This window comes from Lagenorhynchus albirostris, chromosome 17, assembly GCF_949774975.1.
Source record: "Lagenorhynchus albirostris chromosome 17, mLagAlb1.1, whole genome shotgun sequence".
NCBI lineage: Eukaryota > Metazoa > Chordata > Mammalia > Artiodactyla > Delphinidae > Lagenorhynchus > Lagenorhynchus albirostris.
The window spans coordinates 41,052,612-41,073,008 of NC_083111.1; the positions used below are offsets into that span (position 1 = coordinate 41,052,612).

The following is a 20,397-nucleotide window of genomic DNA, read 5'->3' on the forward strand; positions in this document are numbered from 1 at the left end:
TTAAATTAATTCTTCTCTTTGTTCTGTACTTTTAAAGACGTATTTTTTGACTCCAGAGGAAAGGTGATCCAGGCTATTCTGCTGTTTCTTTCTATAGGACTTTACCCATGCTAAACAGCTATTTGCTGCTTGTTTGGAGTTGGTGACAGAATTCTCACCAAAACTTCGTCAGGTCATGCTGAATGAGATGCTGCTTTTGGATATTCATACACATGAAGCTGGAACAGGGCAATCTGGAGAGAGACCGCCTTCTGATCTTATTAGTAGGGTGCGAGGATATCTAGAAATGAGGCTTCCTGGTAAGACTTTTTCACAAAGCCAAATTTCAGAAATTTAGTACTCAAGTAACTGTGGGGAATATTCTAAAAGAATATTTACTGCACTTTTTACCATCTATGAAAAAATTATTTGTCTTTTAAAACAATTCAGATGTGGAGTTCACTTGAAAACATTGGGGAAAATGTAGGAAATTATTAATTTCCTAGGATTGCCATAAATAAGTAACAGAAATTTATTTGTTTATTTAAAATTTATTTATTTATTTTTGGCTGCTTTGGGTCTTTATTGCTGCAGAAATTAATTTTTTCATGGTTTTGGAGATGAGATGTCTGAAATCAAGGGGTCTGCAGGCCTGCACTCCCTTTGAAGGCTCTAGAGAAGGATCCTTCCTTGCTTCTCCCTAGCCTCTGGTGGCTCCCAGCAGCCTTTGGTGTTCCTGGGCTTGCAGCTGCATCACTCCAGTCTTTACCTGTTTCATGTGGCCTTCTGTGTGTGTGTGTGTGTGTGTGTGTGTGTGTGTGTGTGTGTGTGTCCATGTGTCCATGTCTTCTCCTCTTGTAAGGGCACCAGTCATTGGATTTAGGGTCTACCCTAATTCAGTATGACCTCATTTTAACTAACCACATCTGCAAAGACCCTGTTTCCAAGTAAGATCACCTTCTGAGGTTTCAGGTGTACATGAATTTTAAGGGGACAGCATTCAACACACTACAAAAACCATATTGCAATTTTAAGATATTATGTTAAAAGATTCAAAATATCTTTGAAGCTGCATGTTGAAGGTTTATTTCCTCATAGCTGCCATAGACAGCCCTCAGCATGATTGCCTGTGGGTCAGGAAGTCACTGTGGTCACTTTAGGAACAGATTTTGACTGTCCAGTTCTAAATGTAAAGATCTTATTATGAAAAGAAGCTTATCATAAGAAGTTTTTTTATCATAAGAATTATCTGTTACATATAATCTTGCTTAGTTAAAGCAGTTTCTTACTTTTACATGATTTAATAATATTTAGAGCATTTCAATCATACTGTACACATTTAATACTATAAATAGTAAAATTGAAGTATAAAGCAAGGTCCTAATAATGTGCCCAAACAAATGGCTGCTGGCCCTCTGAGGTCTTTTGAATTAATTTAATTGTTATAACATTGTGATTTCTTGAAAAAATTACAACTTTTTAGCACTCTATAGATAGAATAGCTTTGAGTTTTAATGCATCATTGCCCTTCAGTATCACAATAAAAATTGATCTAATTAATATATACTAACTGTCAACAGAGTGTTTTCTAAAGCTCTTTTTTTTTCCTTTTTCTTTTCGGGCCATGCTGCGCGGCTTGTGGGATCTTAGTTCCCCTACCAGGGATTGAACCCAGGCCCTCGGCAGCAAAAGCACAGAGTCCTAACCATTGGACTGCCAGGGAATTCCCCAGAGTGTTTTCTTTTTAAAGGTTGAAGATTGGTTCTCTAAAATGAAAAGCAAAAAGAATTTAAAAAACCCTAACATTTATTGAGTGCTAACTACATGTCAGGCATTCTTCTCAGAGCTTAGGTGCATAACTGATTTAGTCCTCGCAGCAGCTTCATGAAGTAGCTTCTTATTTAATTATCCCCATTTTGTAAATCAAGAAACTAAGTTTAAAGAATTTGGCCGAAGTCATGAAGTAAGAGACGGAACTGTGTTTTGAACTCATCAGGCCAACTTAAGCCTGTGCTTTTACTCTTTGAAATGCCTTCAAGTAATTATAGTCTCTTTGTACTACCTTTTTGGCATTTGAGTAGTTTGAAGTTCACTTTTTCCTCCCTCCCTCCCTCCCTCCATTCTTCCTTCTCTCCCCTAACTTACTGAATGTTCATCTATTTGTCCCATAGTTTGTGTTATAAGCAGTGTTTGAAATGAGAAGGAAAGGATGTACTCTTAGGAAGAACAAGAAAGAAAACGTTTGAACCCCACTCTCTAGATGCTGATTCTTCTTTAAGAACCATTGTGGACTCACTAATGAGAGATGCCCAGTGAATAAAGGACGCCCTGGAGCCAAATGCCGTCTGGCCTTCCTTTGGCAAAGTGTATGGTGCACAGTGCACAGTGACATGTTGTACACTGGGATATTAAATTTACTTCTATCTTCACTCCTTCTTTAAGAAGATGATGCAAATAATGTATTTTTACTTAATTTTGGTGTGTTCCTGTGCCTCTTTTTTGTCGTCTCCAGTCGCTTTTTGGGATAAAGTGAGATATAAACAGCCACAGGCAAAGACTTTTTAGAATGACTGAAAAATATAGGTACTCAAGAAGTTTAATAGCTCTCCCCATTTTAAGTTTTAACATTGTTATTTAGTATTCATTGGGTTTCTTTTCTTCTTTCTTGAAGTACATTAAAACCTGAGTATTATATACTTTGAGCTACAAAAATTCGCAATGTATTTAATATTAAGGTATATTTAATAATTATTTATTTCAAAGGAAATAATGGTCAAACAATTCTGAGTGATTTTTTTCCCTCATATCTTTTTATTTAAAATTGTTACAGGTATAGTACGTATTTTTTGAATGAGTGAATGATTTGTCTCTTAGGAATATTTATCATGTTTTAATCAGGAAAAATTATTTAAAAAATGAAAAACATATTAACATGGATTTATTACAGCTTTAAACATGGTTTACCTATTTCTGTGCTCTAAATAGCTAGAAGTTTATACCATACCATTATATATTTGTTTTGTTTGTGTGGTTCTTCTCTGCTTGTTTATTTATTTATTTTTGGCTGCGTCGGGTCTTAGTTGTAGCCCATAGGCTTCTCTCTAGTTGTGGCGTGTGAGCTCCAGAGCTCGTGGGCACTGTAGTTGCAGCATGCGGGCTCTCTAGTTGTGGCCTGCGTGCTCAGTAGTAGTTGCGGCATGTGGGCTTAGTTGCCCCCATGGCATGTGCGACCTTAGTTCCCTGACCAGGGATCGAACCTGCGTCCCTTGCATTGGAAGGCGGATTCTTAACAACTGGACCACCAGGGAAGTCCCTCTCTGCTCATTTAAATTATAAATTTGTAGAGGCTGGGTACCAACTCCTAGACTTCCACAGTAGAGTATTAGGCATCTTAAGGTGTTCTTAGTAGAGAATTTTGTTGATTAATAGTGGGGACTGTGGCAACCTATTATTGGGAAACCTTTAACTTTATAGAGAAAAGTATAAAATATTAGTGTTTTTCTATTTTTTCATCTGTAACTTGTTTTTAATTTGTTCAGCTGGAATCTGAGCAACTATTTGCTTTGTTATTGATTGATTGATTGATTGCCACACCGCGCTGCACGGCTTGCAGGGTCTCAGTTCCCTTACCAGGGATCAAACCTGCACCCTCTGCAGTGATAGCACAGCATCATAACCACTGGACTGCCAGGGAAGTCCCATGCTTTGTTCTTTTAATGTTATGATGGTAACTCCAACTACTTTCTTCTTTGCTTTTTAGATATTCCTCTTCGTCAAGTTATTGCCGAGGAGTGTGTTGCTTTTATGTTAAACTGGAGGGAAAATGAATACCTTACCCTGCAAGTTCCTGCATTTCTGCTTCAGAGTAATCCATATGTAAAGGTAATTCATGTTTATCTAAATAAAAGGATTATTAGGGTGGGATTATTGGACCAGTTTCTTTAGATCTGTACTACTTAGGGAGCTTGTCCAGTTTCTAAGATTCAGTCTAAGTTTGGACAAATGCTTGTTGGTTTGTAGGTAAAAGTATAGTTTTTGATAATTCAGGCACTTGAGTTTGCCCTCTCTAATATTTTTTTTCTTCTACCCTATAGTTACGAGAATGCAAGCAAAAATTATTTCGTTAATAGACAACATTTTGGTATAATCCTAAAGTAGTGAGAAGTTAGTCAGCTTTTCTTGCTTTGATTGATATAGTCAAACCCCGGGTTCAGCTCTGGAATACCCGGGTCTAGCTGGGTTGAACTGGGGGGGGCGCTAGGGATGAGCTGCACCCATTTTCCATTTGAGCACCTTACCCTTCTTCAAAGCCTATTAAACTCTCTAAGTTGATACCTGATTCTTATTAGGGTACATGTTTGTTATTAGTGATTATTTCCATATGAAACTGTTCATTCAGTGAATTGATGGTATGTTGTTTGTTTATTCTCCTTTCTTAATTACACCTACCTTGCACGACTGGAAATGCTTCTGGGTGGAGAAAACATCAAAAATAAAGAGAGACAGGAGGTCTTCCCTAAGATTCTTTCTTTCATGTGTTAATATTACGTTTACCCTGAATAAGCAGTGAACTTTTCTCCCTTTCTGGTCTTGTAGTTAAAAAAAAAACAAAACATTTCATGATTTACCACTTTTTTAATCTATGTTTGGTCCTTCAGATTTCCTTACTCTTTTCTTAATGCTTGTGTTACCTTTTGTTCTTACCTGCCGTCATCTCATCTTCAGTACACAGCCCCTTAAATGGATGGTTATCTGGAAACCTTGCAACACTGAACCAGTTTTTACGTTTGCCTTTGCCTATTTGTTTCTACCTCCTTATTTCATGTATGGCCTTTAAAAAACTGAGCTCATTTCACTTCAACCCTTTGAAGACTTACTGATTTCTTCTGTTTTTTCCTCCTTTTTGTTTTCTTTATGGTCGTTCATAAAAATTTATTGTCATACTTAAGTCATCCTTCTCTTTGGAATTTCAGACATTGGATTGTATCTGTTTTTTTAGTGAACTTTCTGAGATAGGAGTTCCTAATATCTAGGGTATTTGTCTGATTATGCCCAGCAGTCTCCTGTCTTTAGTAAACTCTCAGATGAGACGACCGTTTTGTTTCAAGATTATCATTTCCACTTAGAACGGTAGCTTGTTGCTTAGTATTGTGACAGTGCAGTGGCTTTTCTCTTTGCTTCTCTTAGCTGTGAATTCTGTGGAGCTGTGTGCACCAGGAAGGCTGGCCGCATGTTTGAGGGCCTGCAGTGTGGAAGGGCACGGGGTATTGTGTTGTAGGTTGCCTAACCTTGGGCTAGGTTAGCTCACTGCTTCCTGCACTTCCCCTTGATCTGGCCACAGAGGAGGAAGGGTATGAGGTGACCTTGCTGCAAGGACCACTGAGGCATCTCATCGTCTCATCTGGATTAGGGTTTTGTGTGTCTCCTTCCCTAGTTGGCCCCTTGTTCCCTTGTTAACGTAGAGGAGAAAGTAATCAGATTAAGAAGTCTAGAGTAAGGGATCAGGTATTAAAAATTAGACAATTTAGAGCAGCTTTCAAACTTTGAATTTGATGTGGAATATATATACAGATGCATAAGGAAGAGTCTGGAAGGATATTAATAGTCATTATCCCTGGGTAATGAAATATTAAGTGATTTTTTTTTTTTTTTTTTTTCTGTGATATGCGGGCCTCTCACTGTTGTGGCCTCTCCCGTTGTGGAGCACAGGCTCCGGACGCGCAGGCTCAGCGGCCATGGCTCACGGGCGCAGCCGCTCCGCGGCATGTGGGATCTTCCCGGACCGGGGCACGAACCTGTGTCCCCTGCATTGGCAGGCGGACTCTTAACCACTGCGCCACCAGGGAAGCCCTTAAGTGATTTTTAATCAATTTTATTTTCCATTCTCTTAGGAATGGAAAAAGGAAAGGGAAAAGTCTTACGCATGTGACTAAATATGACCTTTAGAAATAAGAAAAACAGTCCAGCCTCTCCCTTGGATCAGTATGGGAGGTAGTGTAGTATACTGGAAAATGTATAGCATTTATGGGCGCTTGGATTATAAGAGACTAGCTAGTGGGAGGAGGAGAGGTTGGCGCTAACAGTCATGATGGTATAAGACAAAGACCATGGCTTTTGCCGTGGCCTGCAAGGCCTTTTAAGGTGTGGGAGCTTCTCCTTCTCCCTCGCTGTCATGCCAGCTCTGTCTGTGGTGCCAGCGTGCTCATGGCCCTTGTACACACAGTGCTTTCTCAGGCTTCCGCACTTCTGCACTTCTGTGTGTTCGTTTGGCCGAGATGCTCTTCCCACTTTTGCCGCTTTGTGTAGTTTCTTTGAAGCTTTCCATAATTCTTTTCCTTGCAAACTTGCTGTTCTTGTTACTTCTGTACTCTTGTACTGTGGACATATTTCTTTTGTTGCACTTATACTGTATAGTAAATTGTTTGTTCACCTGTCTTCCCTGTAAAACAGTGAGCTTCTTGAGGACAGTTAATTTTCATATTTTCAGTGCTTTGCCTGATACCCAGCACATAGGAGATGCTCAAGAATGTTTGTGGAATTCAATTGACTTGGGGCCTAATACCTCTGAAAATTCTTACTTTTAAGTGAATTTACTTGCTTAATATAGTAACCTTCAGCCAAGCATGTGATCTCTGACAACAGAAAATGAAATTGAGAACTGCAGTAAATACCTTGTGTATATTGTGATCCTAGTTGTTAGAGAAGAGTACGTGCAGTAGGCACGCAGGATGAAATGTTCTCCTGGATCAGGGACCCTTGATTTCCATTCACATAGCATAGCTAGGGTTTTTAACACCATTTTCACTAGCTTTAGGAAGCACCAGAATTCTTGTAAATTAAGTCAAGTGTTCAGGTATTTATTGAACTGTACTTTCAACTTTTCTGTGTTTGAAATTTGGGGGGAAAGCACTATTTTCACCTTTGTCATAATCCTGCCTCTTTCTTTAAGCAGTGGGACCCCATTATGAACCTTTTCTAGGTCCAATCAGGGAACTGGGGATTCCTGATGAACGTGAATTATCCTTGGCTACTTTACCCTCTAAAGAGAAATGATGTATAAGAATTACTAAAAACAAAGGATAGAGGGGCTCTCTCTTGCTTAAATTATAGAGGGAAAGACGTACTGGATTCGGCACATAAACCTATTTCTTTCTCTACATTTTGGGCCTGTCATTTCTGTGCCTTTTGCTTTCAGCCCTTGCATTCTTTATTTCTGGGTCCTTCCTACACCTTTGGTCCTGAAGGCTGCCTTTATTCAGATCAGTCCCTTTCAGTAATCTGTCCTTCCTAATTCTACCTCCTCACATCAGCAGTAGGTCCATCCCCAGTTGCTATCATTTTTCTTAGAGAAAAGTTGCTCTAGATCTTGTTCCTTTATTCTGCCAACTTCAATGTCCATATTTTTTCCTCATTTTTTCCATTAAAATTAAAAAAAAATTGTGTGTGTGAGTGAAATTTAACCCCTATTTTAGTCTCATCTCCGGGCTTTTACAGTTAACATTGTAGTGTATATGTTCCATTTTGGGCTTTTTTTTTTTTTAAGGTGGGATCATACTATGTGTATTTAGCAGTTTTGTTTTTTCCCACTGAATAGATCACATACCTCTTTGCATTGTCTCATTTTCTTCTCATTAGACTATAATTGTTTAGAAACAAGGAGGTTTATAATGTGATGGGACCAGAGGATTCCCTTCCCAGATCGGATTCAGATCTGTCGGTAGACAGTGAGCTCTCAGTTCTTCAGCGGTTGGATAGAAGGCACAGCATAAGATACCTGTGCTTCGTATGTGTGGGCAGTTATTTATCTTTCTTCAAATGTTCCTCAATAATAGAAATAGCATGTATGACATTACAGATTATCTTTTGTGTATTTTCTGTCTGTTTTTCATGTTATAGCTTGGACAGCTTTTAGCAGCTACATGCAAAGAACTTCCAGGCCCTAAAGAAAGTAGGCGGACTGCTAAAGACCTTTGGGAAGTTGTTGTTCAGATCTGTAGTGTGTCCAGTCAACACAAACGAGGAAATGATGGCAGAATTAGTTTAATAAAGCAGAGGGAGTCTACGTTAGGTATAATGTATCGGTATGTTCTATCAGTTTGTTTTTTTATTTATTTATACTATTTGTACTGTTGTAAGAACACCTACCATTATCCTTGTGTATCATAAAGATGGGCAATGTAAGAATTCTGTGGTGCTGATCTCCAGTGGACTTGTCTGATATGGCCACCTTAGGAAATACCTTGCTTATATGTTACTTTAAGAGACTACTTATTAATCATTTAATATAATCAAACCTGAGTTCAAAGTCAACAGTTTTGGTTGGATGGTACTGAAGATGTCACATGTGATTAAAGCAGGAAAGACATTTTATTAGGTTAGTACAACAGTAGAATATTATACTCTTTTATACATGCAGGACTGGAAAGTTAGGAATAAACCTTCACGTATAATTTACTTTCTTGTTTTTATTTTTAATTTCTAATATTAAATGCATATACACAATTTGTGTTTTTTGTAGGAGTGAACTGCTTTCTTTTATCAAAAAATTACGGGTAAGCTTTATAAAAATTGATCTAACTACTATTGCTGATTCCTGTAGAATATGACAAAAAATATTGAGTGTTTAAATGCTGATTATTTAAGTAATCTGTTAATGTGCTTTTTAGCTTCAGTGATCATTTTTTTGAGGATGGGATAGTCTGAATGGAGAAGTTTGTTTTGCATTTACCTTACCATGTTTTAGTGAATAGAACAGGTGTTTTTTAAACTGTAAAGAATTCTTCATAATAGGGCTGGATAGGTGAAGCCTAACTTTAATTTTTCTTGATAGGATTAACGTCATATTTATTTATTGGACATAGATTCCACTCTTTAAATTCCATCCTTTATTATTTTAAGGAATAAAAAGTCAATTTTTTCTAGAGGTAGCTGGAAGTACTAGTTGGAAAGAGGTCTGTTTACTCAATTTCAAAAGACGTGAGGACAGACACCTAAATTTGGTCATTTCTGTGTAAATTGTGTGTTGTCATTTCTTTCATGAGATTAAAAATAAAGTTGATCTTTAGTGTGCTGTAAACTAAAGCAGGTGGTAATTTTCAAACCCGTAAGAATCTTTTGAAGGAAAATACTTGGTATCCTTGAAGTTGATGGGAGAGATACTAAAATATATATAATATTTAAGGATTCTGTGTTTTCTTTCTCATAGGAACCGTTGGTTTTGACTATTATTTTATCACTCTTTGTGAAACTTCACAATGTTCGGGTAAGTATTTTATAATTTCATCTAAAAAATCTTTGGAAGAAATTTCCTTTTAAATCATGCTTTTTTTTTTTTTTTTAAATAAGGAGGACATTGTGAATGATATTACAGCTGAACACATTTCTATCTGGCCGTCCTCCATCCCCAAGTAAGAAGTATTACAGCTTACATTTTATTAAACTGTTTTATATATTTAGAAACCATCCTGACTGATATAGATAACCTTGAATAATTTGATCAAAAGGCTGCAATTTGTTAGGACTCTATAGCCAACTTCATGTTTCTCTATTAACAGTAATAATCTTCCTAAAAATTATGGATAAGGCATAACTAAGTTAAGAGCTAAGGTATAGTAGCCTTAAGTAGAACCTAGACAGCCTCTCAGTAGTCCTGATTCCTTGTCAGTGGTAGAATTAGAAAATTGAGGCTAATTAAAGAATGACTTTCTATCAGGTTTTTCTAACAGTGATTGTCGGAGGTTCCCAACCCTTTTTAGTTGCCTTAAGAAGTTCTTTAAGTAATTTAAGAAATCTTCTCTCTTAACTTTCATCACCTGAGAATCACAGTAAGAGGATGGGGGAATTTGGTGGGGGGGAAGAAGAAAAGGTTCCTTTTCTGGAAGAAGAAACCATTTATATTTTTCTCTTCCCACACGTAGCAACTTCTCATTCAGGAGAGTCCATTTGTTTCCTCACAAAAGTTACTTTTCCTTTTCTCCCTTCCCCGCCAGCCATCTTCTTTGTGCCTGAAGGGCAGGTCTAGACCTTATTTTATTGCTTTTAGTGGCATTTTTGAAGAAGAAAAGATTGTAGTAGGTAGGTAAGCAGGCAGTAGAATGAGAGCAATTTGCTTCCGTCTCAGTCTTAGAGATTGGAAGCCGTTCTGTCTCTGACAGGGATTCGGAGAGTCTAAAGTGGGTGAGTGACCCTTCCCTCCGCTTATGAGCTTTAGTTCCCACAGAAGCACTATGCTTCCTGAAGCAAATAACTGCAGATTTTTACATAAAATTTGGTATATCAGATAGCAGTCCAAGAATCAGGTAGAGGTCATTTTGCCTTTTTAATTGATGGTTGTAATACCTCTTTGGTGTTACTTCTTTGGCCTAAGTTTAGACTGTAAACTAATGATTGATTTTTTTCAGTGTGTGTTTATAAATGGGGCAAAAGAATGGTTTATTATAGAGGTTCTGAGCCAGACTCAGAGAGACTGAGTCCCAGCCTCTCCACTTCTCAGGTATATGACCTTGGGTTAGTTGCTTTCTGTGCCATTTTCCTCATCTGTAAAACGGGTATGAGAATAGTACCTACCTTATGAGGATTAAATAATAAACTTTCTAAGCTAGGTGTTTAGAATAAGGGCTGCCACGTAGTAGGCTTAACTATTGTTTTCATGATAAAATTACTTTAATGTAAATTAACCCAGAGAAAATAAAATGTGACTAAATGTTTGACCAGAAAAGATATTTCTCTTGAGCAGAGGAGTCTTTATTGACTCCAAGAATAGTGTGAGGATGGCATGGATTAAGTGTTACTATTTTAAAATTGATTGTTTGTTATGTAGATAGAATTCTTAGACTTAACATTTTATAATTTCTAGGAAACATAAACCAGTGTAACTCATTTAAATAATTGTAAATAAATTAGTTGTAAATCAACAGTTGGGTATTTACTAATGGCACCACAATACTTTCCCACTGTACTGGGAACAGTGGTGAGTTATGGTAAAATCTGACCCCTCAGGGCAACAGGAGTACTTTGTCCAACCTTGTTAGATGATAGCGCCAGGACTTGAACCTCGGTGTGTTTCTGAAGCCGAAGCTTGTTCTCCCCCGCTGGGTCTCGCTGTAGGGGCTGTCAGCGTGTTTCTTGGGCGTTTGCTTGGCTTTATCCTCACAGTTCCACCTCCTAATTCTGCATCTCAGGACTTCCAGGCTGAACTAGGCTCAGAGCAGCTGGCCCCCTTCCGTACTCTTTTTTGGATTCTTCATTGCTTGCAAATGAGCTGCAGTGATACCCTTGCCATGGCTCGCCCCAACCCGGTGAAACATCTAATCCAGAGGAGTTAGTTAACCCTTACAAGAAGCCACAAGGTGAATTTAAGGCCATGTAGCAGTATTGTTAGTGTTTGAGCCCTTGTTTTCTGTAGCTTCCTCTAGATAACAGAACTTAAAAATCATTTGGAAAAATTTTATGAGTCTGTCTCTTTGTAATTTTGTTGCCTGTAAATTGTGCATAAAAGGTGGAGACAGGGTTTTATCCTATGACCTTTTTTGTGCTCTATATTGTCGAATATTTAAAGATACTTTTTAGAGTGGCCTTCTTTGGCATTTTGGGAAAATAAAGGAAACAAAAATCAGATTGTCTTCAGCCCCTTATAAAAAGTTAGCTGATCACACTTCCTCAGATTTAGTTGTTTTGGTAGTTTTAAAATATTTACTCCTAGTAATACTTAGCATTGTATTTATGATCACCTAAATTTTGACGAAGCCTTTTTGTTTTTAATAAATGTGTGTATGGAATTTGAAGTTGACTCTTAAAATAGAGATTATGTTTATTGTCTTTCATATAGCCTCCAGTCCGTGGACTTTGAAGCCGTGGCTATCACAGTGAAAGAGCTAGTTCGGTATTCCCTCAGTATAAACCCAAACAACCATTCCTGGTTAATTATTCAGGCAGACATTTATTTTGGTAAGTGAGATGTATGGTTGCTTTGTGTTTTGTTTTCGTAGCAGTTTTAGAAGTGAAAATAAATATATTACACTTGTTATTACAATACTTTATTAAACTTAAGTCTTGTTTTTGACATTCTCTAACTCTTCTTCCTAGATGAAATTGAAAGTAACTATTATTGTTACATGTATGCATTTTTCTGAGCCTTTGATTCAGATGTTTTTAGTTTTATGTTGACTGCTTTTTCTCTGTGTTGTTTTTTTTTTAATAGTAAACGGTCATCTAAAAAGTTGGTAAAACATTCTTAAGGAAAGAGGTTAAAGTTTAGTTTACAAAATTGCTCTTTAAATGTTCTAAAATATGTCCAGGCACTCTTGATAATTATTTGTGTTCTTGAAAATAGATTCCTAATTTTTCCCCCCGGTGTATGTGATAGATTTTCCAACTTGATAGGGAATTTCTAATATTTCTATTACTATACAGATCAAATTACAGTTCTGACTGGTGTCATTTCTGGGTCACTTTTTTAGGAGTTGATTTTTTTAAAGAGAAAGTTCAAAATGTAAGAGTAGAGAGAATAGTATAATGAATCCCCATGTATCTCCTGTGTCTGCCACCCAGCTTTTTTTTTTTAAGTGACTTATTGCAAGCAGCCTTAAATCATTTTTATTTTTTTCATTTTTTAAATTGAAGTATAGTTGATGTGCAGTATTACATAAGTTACAGGTTTACAACATAGTGGTTCACAATTTTTAAAGGTTATATTCCATTGATAGTCACTACAAAATACTGGCTGTACCTCCAAATACTAGATTCTGTACCAGTACGTTTGACAAGGAATCTGAGCTGAATATTTGGCTAATCAGTTTGAGAAGGAAAGACTCTATTATACAACTACTTTAAAGTGGTTGAAAAAATAAAGCCAGTTTTTCTCATGGTTGGCCTGGCTAAGTGTTATCCCTAGGTCTGTGGTTTGAATCTGCTTTTGTCAAACATGAAGTAATAATACCTGACTCTTCACAAAAGAGGCCCTATTTTTCCAGCTGTGTACTTAATGGCAGGTAATTCTTTATCTCTCTTTTCTACTTCAAGCAACAAATCAGTATTCGGCAGCTCTTCACTATTACCTCCAGGCAGGAGCGGTGTGTTCTGATTTCTTTAATAAGGCTGTGCCCCCAGATGTTTATACAGACCAGGTAGGTTGTTTTTGCGGGCTTGCTTGCTTCTTGTCTGGCTTTAAATGTTCTTCCTGGGCCTCTTTTTGCATGAGCTTATTCATTTCCATGTATATGGTGGTAACTCCCAAATTGATTGCTCTAGACCAGATTGCTCTCCATATTTCCAGTGCCCACAGCTATTGCTGCTTTGATTTCCCAAAAACACCTGAAACTCAACCTGTCCAAAACTGATTCAGCACTTTTTTTTTTTTTTTTTTTTTTTTTAGTATTTATTTATTTATTTTGGCTGCTCCGGCTCTTGGTTGCGGCATGCGAACTCCTTCTTAGTTGGCAGCATGTGTGTGGGATCTAGTTCCCTGACCAGGGATCAAACCCGGGCCCCCTGCATTGGGAGCGCAGAGTCTTACCCACTGGACCACCAGGGAAGTTCCCTGATTCAGCGTCTTACTCTACCAGTCTCTCCTCCTGATGACCTTCCCACACCAAAACAAAAACAAAAACAGAAGACCCCACCGAAATAGCAGTCAGCTTTGTTTAGCCCTTTGAGTTGACCAAGCATAAATCCTCTCATCCTCTTTTCTTTACTAACCCTCCCACCAACATCCATTCAGCCTTCAAGGCATATTGATTCTGCCTCCTAAATCTCAAATTTTGTTAATTTTCTCTCAATATGCATTACCCTTTCCTCTGGTTTAGGCCACCAATATCATAATTTAATAAATGGCATTTTTTAATATTTACAATAATGGCTTTGAAATAAGATTTAAAATTTTTTAGTAACTAGATTTTTTTAACTTAAAAGTTCTATTTTTTGGAGCAGTTTTAGATTCATAGCAAAATTGAGTGAAAAATACAGAGTTTTCATGTACCTCCTGTCCCCATACATGTACAACCTACCTCATGATTGACATCCCACATCAGAGTGGTACATTTGTTACAATTGACATTAACTAGTTTTTGAAAATAACCAGAATTTTGTTTTTGTAGGTAATAAAACGAATGATAAAGTGCTGTTCTTTGCTGAATTGCCACACACAGGTTAGTTTATATTATGATGCTGGTCTGTTTCCATGAATATTAGAGTTTATGATAAATATAAGGCATTGGACTGGGAAGTAGCTTTTATTTTCCGTATCATAATTGCTTAAATTTATGGTATTTAAGAATTTGCATGTTCTTTAAATTTTTTAAAAATAGTTTACAGAATTTTAACTAAAATGAAAGTATGAGTTAGAAGGCATTGGTCTTTGAACCTTATAAATGGAAAAAGCATTCTCAAGTATGTTTTCTTATATTTAAAAGTAGATATGTACATTAATCATTAGGGAAATGTAAGCACCACAATGAGATGTCACTTCACACTCACAAGGAGGCTGTAACTGAAAGATAGTAAAAAGTATTGGTGAAGATGTGGAGAAATTAGAACACTCATATATTGCTGGTAGGAATATGAAATGGGGCAACCTCTTTGGAAAACAATTTGGTGCTTGCTCAAGAAGTTAAACATTGAGTTACCTACCGTATGACCCAGCAGTTTCACTCCTGGGTATATAACCAAGAAAACTGAAAACGTATGTCCACAGAAGAATTTGTATGTGAAATGTTTATAGCAGCATTATTCATAATAGCCAAAAAGTGGAAACAACCCAAGTGTTCATCAGCTGATGAACAGATAAACGAGATTTGGTGTGTGTGTGTGTTGTGTGTATATATGTGTGTGTGTGTGTGTGTGTGTGTGTGTGTGTATATATACACACACAGTGGAATATTAGTCAGCCATAAAAAGGAGTGAAGTACTGATACATGCTACAACAGGGACGAATCCTGGAAGTTTTATGTTGAGTAAAAAAAAGCCAGATACAAAAGGCTTTGTATTGTATGATTTCATTCATTTGGAATGTCCAGAATAGGGAAATCTATAGAGTCAGAATGTAGATCAGTGGTTGCCAGAGACTGTGGGGTAGAGAGCTAGGGGAGGAATAGAGACTGACTACTAATGGGTATGGAGCTTTTTGTTTTCTTGCGGGAGGCAGGTAATGAAATGTTTTAGACTTAAAAGCGGTGATGATTGTACAATTTTCTGAATATTCTAAAAACCACTGAATTTTTTACTCTGAAAGGGTTTACATTATGATATGTGAATAATAATCAATTTAAAAATCTTTAAATATTTAAAAAAGAGATCAGCATTATGACCTACATACATGACTGAAATGGATCTGTTTTCAATGTTAAGCAGACTGGCCTACATTTTCCCAAAATGAGCTTCTGTACTTGCCAGCTGTGAAAGGTTTAATTGGATGTTCTATATGTCCTTGAATGTTTGACACTTTTGTTTGGCAGTTTTCCATTCCCTTCAGTTTTCTAAACTGGCTTTTTGCCAGCTTCTCATTCAGATAAAGCTCTAAAAATTTATGATTTAGGTCACAGGGGAAGAAAATATTGGGCAGACAGACACTTGTGTAAGGGTTTTTTTTTGCGGTACGTGGGCCTCTCCCTGCTGTGGCCTCTCCCGTTGCGGAGCACAGGCTCTGGACGCACAGGCTCAGCGGCCATGGCTCACGGGCCCAGCCACTCCATGGCATGTGGGATCTTCCCAGACCGGGGCACGAACCCGTGTCCCCTGTATCGGCAGGCGGACTCTCAACCACTGTGCCACCAGGGAAGCCTAGTGTAAGGGTTTTTTACAATTAAAAGTGGATGGATTCCATACATATCAGCTGATCCACTCAGCCTGATCTGCGAGGCCTCTTAAATTAAGTAATATACTCTTGACATGAAAATCATTAAAAATTACCCCTCCAAAACCAGTAGTCATTGTTGATACTAGTTACATGAAACCATTTTCAATTCTTTTTTTATGTAGGTGGCAATTTTATGTCAGTTCCTCAGAGAGATTGACTACAAAACAGCCTTTAAATCACTGCAGGAACAAAACAGGTATGAATGGTTTTTGAAATAAAATGAAGCTGAAATTTTTCTGCTTAAGAAAGAGGAAGTAACTGAGTTCTGTTTTTCAGTCATGATGCTATGGACTCCTACTATGACTACATATGGGATGTTACCATTTTGGAATACTTGACTTGTATCCTTCATCAACATATGTGTGTGATGTTAGAACAATTCATTTCTGTAAATTAAAGAAGTATTTAATATTTTGTATTTTCTAAATAAAAAACAACAGTTGAGAATATCGTGATATTTAATAGTATCAATTTTATTATTCTTAACTGATTCATTTAGATCTTCATCACAAAAGAGGAGAAACAGATAAAAGACAAATTGCGGTAAGTTATTTTATGCCTTGATTCTTCAATGATGTGCTTAATTTCCCTAATACTAAACTATTTCCTGTCTCATACAGCATCAAAATCCTTACAGTGGCCTGCAAGGCCGCATGTGACTTGACTTCTAGCTATTCATTCGACTCTCCCTTGCAACTTCTTCTACACCAGTACCCCTACTGTTCTTTGAACATGCCAAGAACATTCACTACCGAATGGCCTGTGAAATTTTCTCTTTCAGGAACATTCTTTTAACTTCCCTCAGGTCTCTTCTCAAATGTCACCTTCTTAAGAAGTAATTGTCCTTTCCTGACCATCTTATAAAATAGCAATGTCTCTCCCCCTTTCCCTCCAATACTCTTATTCTCATTTCCCTTTTAAAACTTTTCTCCATAGCACTTATCTACAACTGACATACTGTATATTTACTTATTTATTGGCTGTTTCCCCATGAGGTAGGAATTGGTTTTGTCACAGTTGATACCTAGAATGGTGCCTGGCAAATAATAGATGCTCAGTAGTTACTTGATGGATGAATTATTTATTTAAATTTGACTTATAAACCAAAACATTACAAATTCATGGTCATTTTTACAAGCCTAACATTTGCTGTGTCACTATTACCCATATGTTTTCTCTTTGCTCTTTCACTCATTAATAAAAGTATATGCCGTTTATTAAGTGTCCTTTAAAGCTTTGTACTTGGACTAAATTGTATGGCCATTATTTAGAGGAAACAGAATAACAGCAGCATCTTTCAAAAAAAAAGAGGAAAAAGAATATGGTGCCAGTTCCACTTACTTGGAGACTCCTCATTCTCCCATTTCCAACTTATCCAGGGCTGGAAGGCAATGCTGAAAATTTCCCAGTTCCCTGATGGCATTTCTAGACTATCTCTACTTGTATCATTTTTTAAGCCTTTTCTCCTTGGAAGCTTACACCTACCTCCTTACTAGCTCATCTAAACAACTACCTGGATGTTCCTGTGCATGCATCAAAAGACATGTGATCAACTTATCCAACACCCCTGGCACTCCAGGTTCCATTATCACCTTTACTCTTCATCAGCCACCTATGGCCAGGCCTTTTTGTCAGAATTGCTCTACATAAGATCTCTGTGCCAGTAATCTATCCCTTTCTTACTTCCGGGCTCCCATGTTCCTCATCATCAGTGAGATGTTCAAGTTCATGACCAAGTTTTCCCCAGTCTGTCAGCCCTTTTCCAACTTCTGTTCCTTCCCTACTGACCTTGAGTACAGCAAATACTGGCCTGTGTACTCTCAGAGATACTGATTCATTTGATCTGAGATGAGACCCTGGGATCCAATTTTTAAGTTTTCCCAGGTAGTTCTGATTATAAACCAGATTTGGGAACCCCTTCTATCTATGGTTGACTGTCGGGACTACTCTGATTAATATTTTCAGCATCTTTGCTTTTTTGTCTTTTGCTTCATCTGGAAAAGTCCCAGCCCTGAATCAGTTCAAAAATTTATGCTTTTTTTCCCCCTGAGCCACTGAGTTCTGTTGGAAAAAATCCTACAACTGTATAAACTTGTGCCACTACCAAACCATGGCCTCCAACCTTAGCTGGCCGCTCATTTCTTTTGTTTACCTGCCAGTGGTCAGTGGTCTGCATTCTTTTTTAGGGAATATTTTAGACTTTCACCCTATTAAGCCCCTGTCCTCTCTCCCTTTTCCATTTTCAGTAACTTCCTTGTCTGTTTGGAGTAGACCAGAAAAAAAGACTGATCAGCCTCCGTCCTTGTGAAAGTTATAGTCTTGGGAGTTGTGGCCCCTTGAGTGCCAGCTTCACATTCCTGTTTCAGGTCCCTGCTTTCCACCTTCAAAATAATTGACAACTGTATTCATTGTTAAGTCCACGCTTTTAGTCAGTAAAAGCTATGCTACTCCTTGATGAAGACAAGTTTTTATGCTTTTGATTCTATCCTTTCAGTGATTGTCCCTTTCAGTTAGTTATCTCCTCTCCTATATTGTCAACCACTCCCATACCTATAAACTATTTCATCTTTAATAGAAACTTCTCTTGACTGTACTCCACCTCTCTCTCACCCCTTCTCTGCCGAGTTTTTTTTTTTTTTGCAGTACGCGGGCCTCTCACTGTTGTGGCCTCTCCCGTTGCGGAGCACAGGCTCTGGACGCGCAGGCTCAGCGGCCATGGATCACGGGCCCAGCCGCTCCGCGGCATGTGGGATCTTCCCAGACCGGGGCACGAACCCGCGTCCCCTCCATCGGCAGGCAGACTCTCAACCACTGCACCACCAGGGAAGCCCTCTGCCTAGTTTTTTAAAGCTCTTTGGTCCAATACAATTTGACTTCTGCCGTCCCCACTCTAACTGTTCTCAAGGGTCACCAAATGCCGAAGCCAGTGAATACTTTTCAGTCTTTATCCTGTTGTTTACACTCCTTCCTTCTTGAAATTCTTTATTCCTTTGGCTTCCCCGGCATTTTTACTCATTTCTTCTCCCTGACTCTTCTGCCTTTTCTTCTTTGTGGGTATTTCCCTCTGTCTACCCTTTAAACTTGTCTACCTCTTAAACTTGGTTTTCCCAAGAAGTTAGTCCTTGGGTATTTTCTGATAGCCCTACATTCTCCCTAGGTAACCTCATCCCCTCATGGTTTTGACCACTACCCACCTAGGATGTGTTATTTCTCTCAAATATCTGGCTCCTATTTCAATTTCTGTCTTATACTTTGAACTTTTATAGCCAGTCGTCTTCAGGATACTTTGTCTGAAGTAACTCTTTAGTTATACCCCACTACTAGGTTTTTCCACATGTATTCTTTCATGTGGAAATGGCATCATCCGCAATTCCTCCTACCCACTAACCTAACTGATGATCATTTCTGGATGGTCTTAGCTCCCTTCAAGCTACCTATCAGAATAGTTTTTGTTGTTTAAAATATATATATATATATATATATATAGGAACTTCTTTAAACAAAAGGTAATTTTAAGGTCCTAAAACATGCTCTCACAAAACACTCCATGGCAGAATACTATTATGGATTTTTATCAGGCTCAAGTATTTCTAATCATGAAAGAGAAGGGTCACTATATATTATAGTGCTGAGCAAACTAGATATATTTTATGTATTAAAAAAGTGAAGCCCTGAAACATGAATTTTGATATTTCAGGTTATTTTGTAGGAGCCTTAATTGTAAAAATGTGTCAGATTACATGTAGAGTTTATTTACTGTTTTTTTTAAGATACTTTATTTATTTATCTGGCTGCACCAGGTCTTAGGTGCAGCATGTGGGATCTAGTTCCCTGACCAGGGAATCGAACCCAGGCCCCCTGCACTGGGAGCATGGAGTCTTAGCCACTGGACCACCAGGGAAGTCCCTTTACTGGTATTTTTAGTCAAATAAATTTACATGAATTTACTTGATGTTACTGAAGATAATTCCACAAACTATGGTTCAGTAATTGATCTTTTCCTTGAGTGGCTCCAGTCAGTCTTTGTTAATTTCTTCTACACCTCTTAGCATCTACAATTAGAGGTTCAGTTTATCATTGTTAGCAAGTAGGTAGTTTTATATTTTGTATACTAGCAAAACTTTGTTTTTGACCAGACCTCTGATAACATCACTTTTCTGTTTTGGAAGATCAAAGCCATCGGCCAGACAGAATTGAACGCGAGCAACCCAGAAGAAGTGTTACAGCTGGCAGCGCAGAGAAGGAAAAAAAAGTTTCTTCAAGCAATGGCAAAACTTTACTTTTAAGCAGTTAGTTAAAATTTTTTAACTTTTATTTTTTAAACAATGGGCTAAAAATAAACAGTATTAAAAGATTAAGTTTATATAATACATATTTACATATTTAGTGGCGTTTTCTTTTCAGACAAAATACTGAAACATATTAGTTTAAAAACAAAAACTCTACAGAAGACTTCACACCATAACAATAGCTTAAATTTATAATTTCTTCAAAGGAAGAAGAGATTCACATGTCCAGTAATAGAATAAACTAGTAATCTAGTATAACTTTTCTAATCAAATCCACTT

The 20,397-nt window shown here is 37.5% G+C and overlaps 1 protein-coding gene across 1 annotated transcript in view; it reads left to right on the forward strand.

Moving 5' to 3' along the window:
* The window catches only part of INTS8 (integrator complex subunit 8), a 50,953-nt gene extending 30,752 nt beyond the window's left edge, over positions 1-20,201 (forward strand). The window contains exons 15-27 of the mRNA XM_060128479.1: positions 98-299; positions 3,740-3,861; positions 7,876-8,060; positions 8,498-8,531; positions 9,185-9,241; positions 9,325-9,386; positions 11,807-11,925; positions 13,000-13,103; positions 14,073-14,123; positions 15,952-16,025; positions 16,106-16,170; positions 16,329-16,372; positions 19,999-20,201. Of these exons, the coding sequence (XP_059984462.1) occupies positions 98-299; positions 3,740-3,861; positions 7,876-8,060; positions 8,498-8,531; positions 9,185-9,241; positions 9,325-9,386; positions 11,807-11,925; positions 13,000-13,103; positions 14,073-14,123; positions 15,952-16,025; positions 16,106-16,170; positions 16,329-16,372; positions 19,999-20,115 (1,236 nt within the window). The 3' untranslated portion in view covers positions 20,116-20,201. The remainder of the gene's footprint in view (positions 1-97; positions 300-3,739; positions 3,862-7,875; positions 8,061-8,497; positions 8,532-9,184; positions 9,242-9,324; positions 9,387-11,806; positions 11,926-12,999; positions 13,104-14,072; positions 14,124-15,951; positions 16,026-16,105; positions 16,171-16,328; positions 16,373-19,998) is intronic.
* Positions 20,202-20,397: the final 196 nt, after the last annotated feature.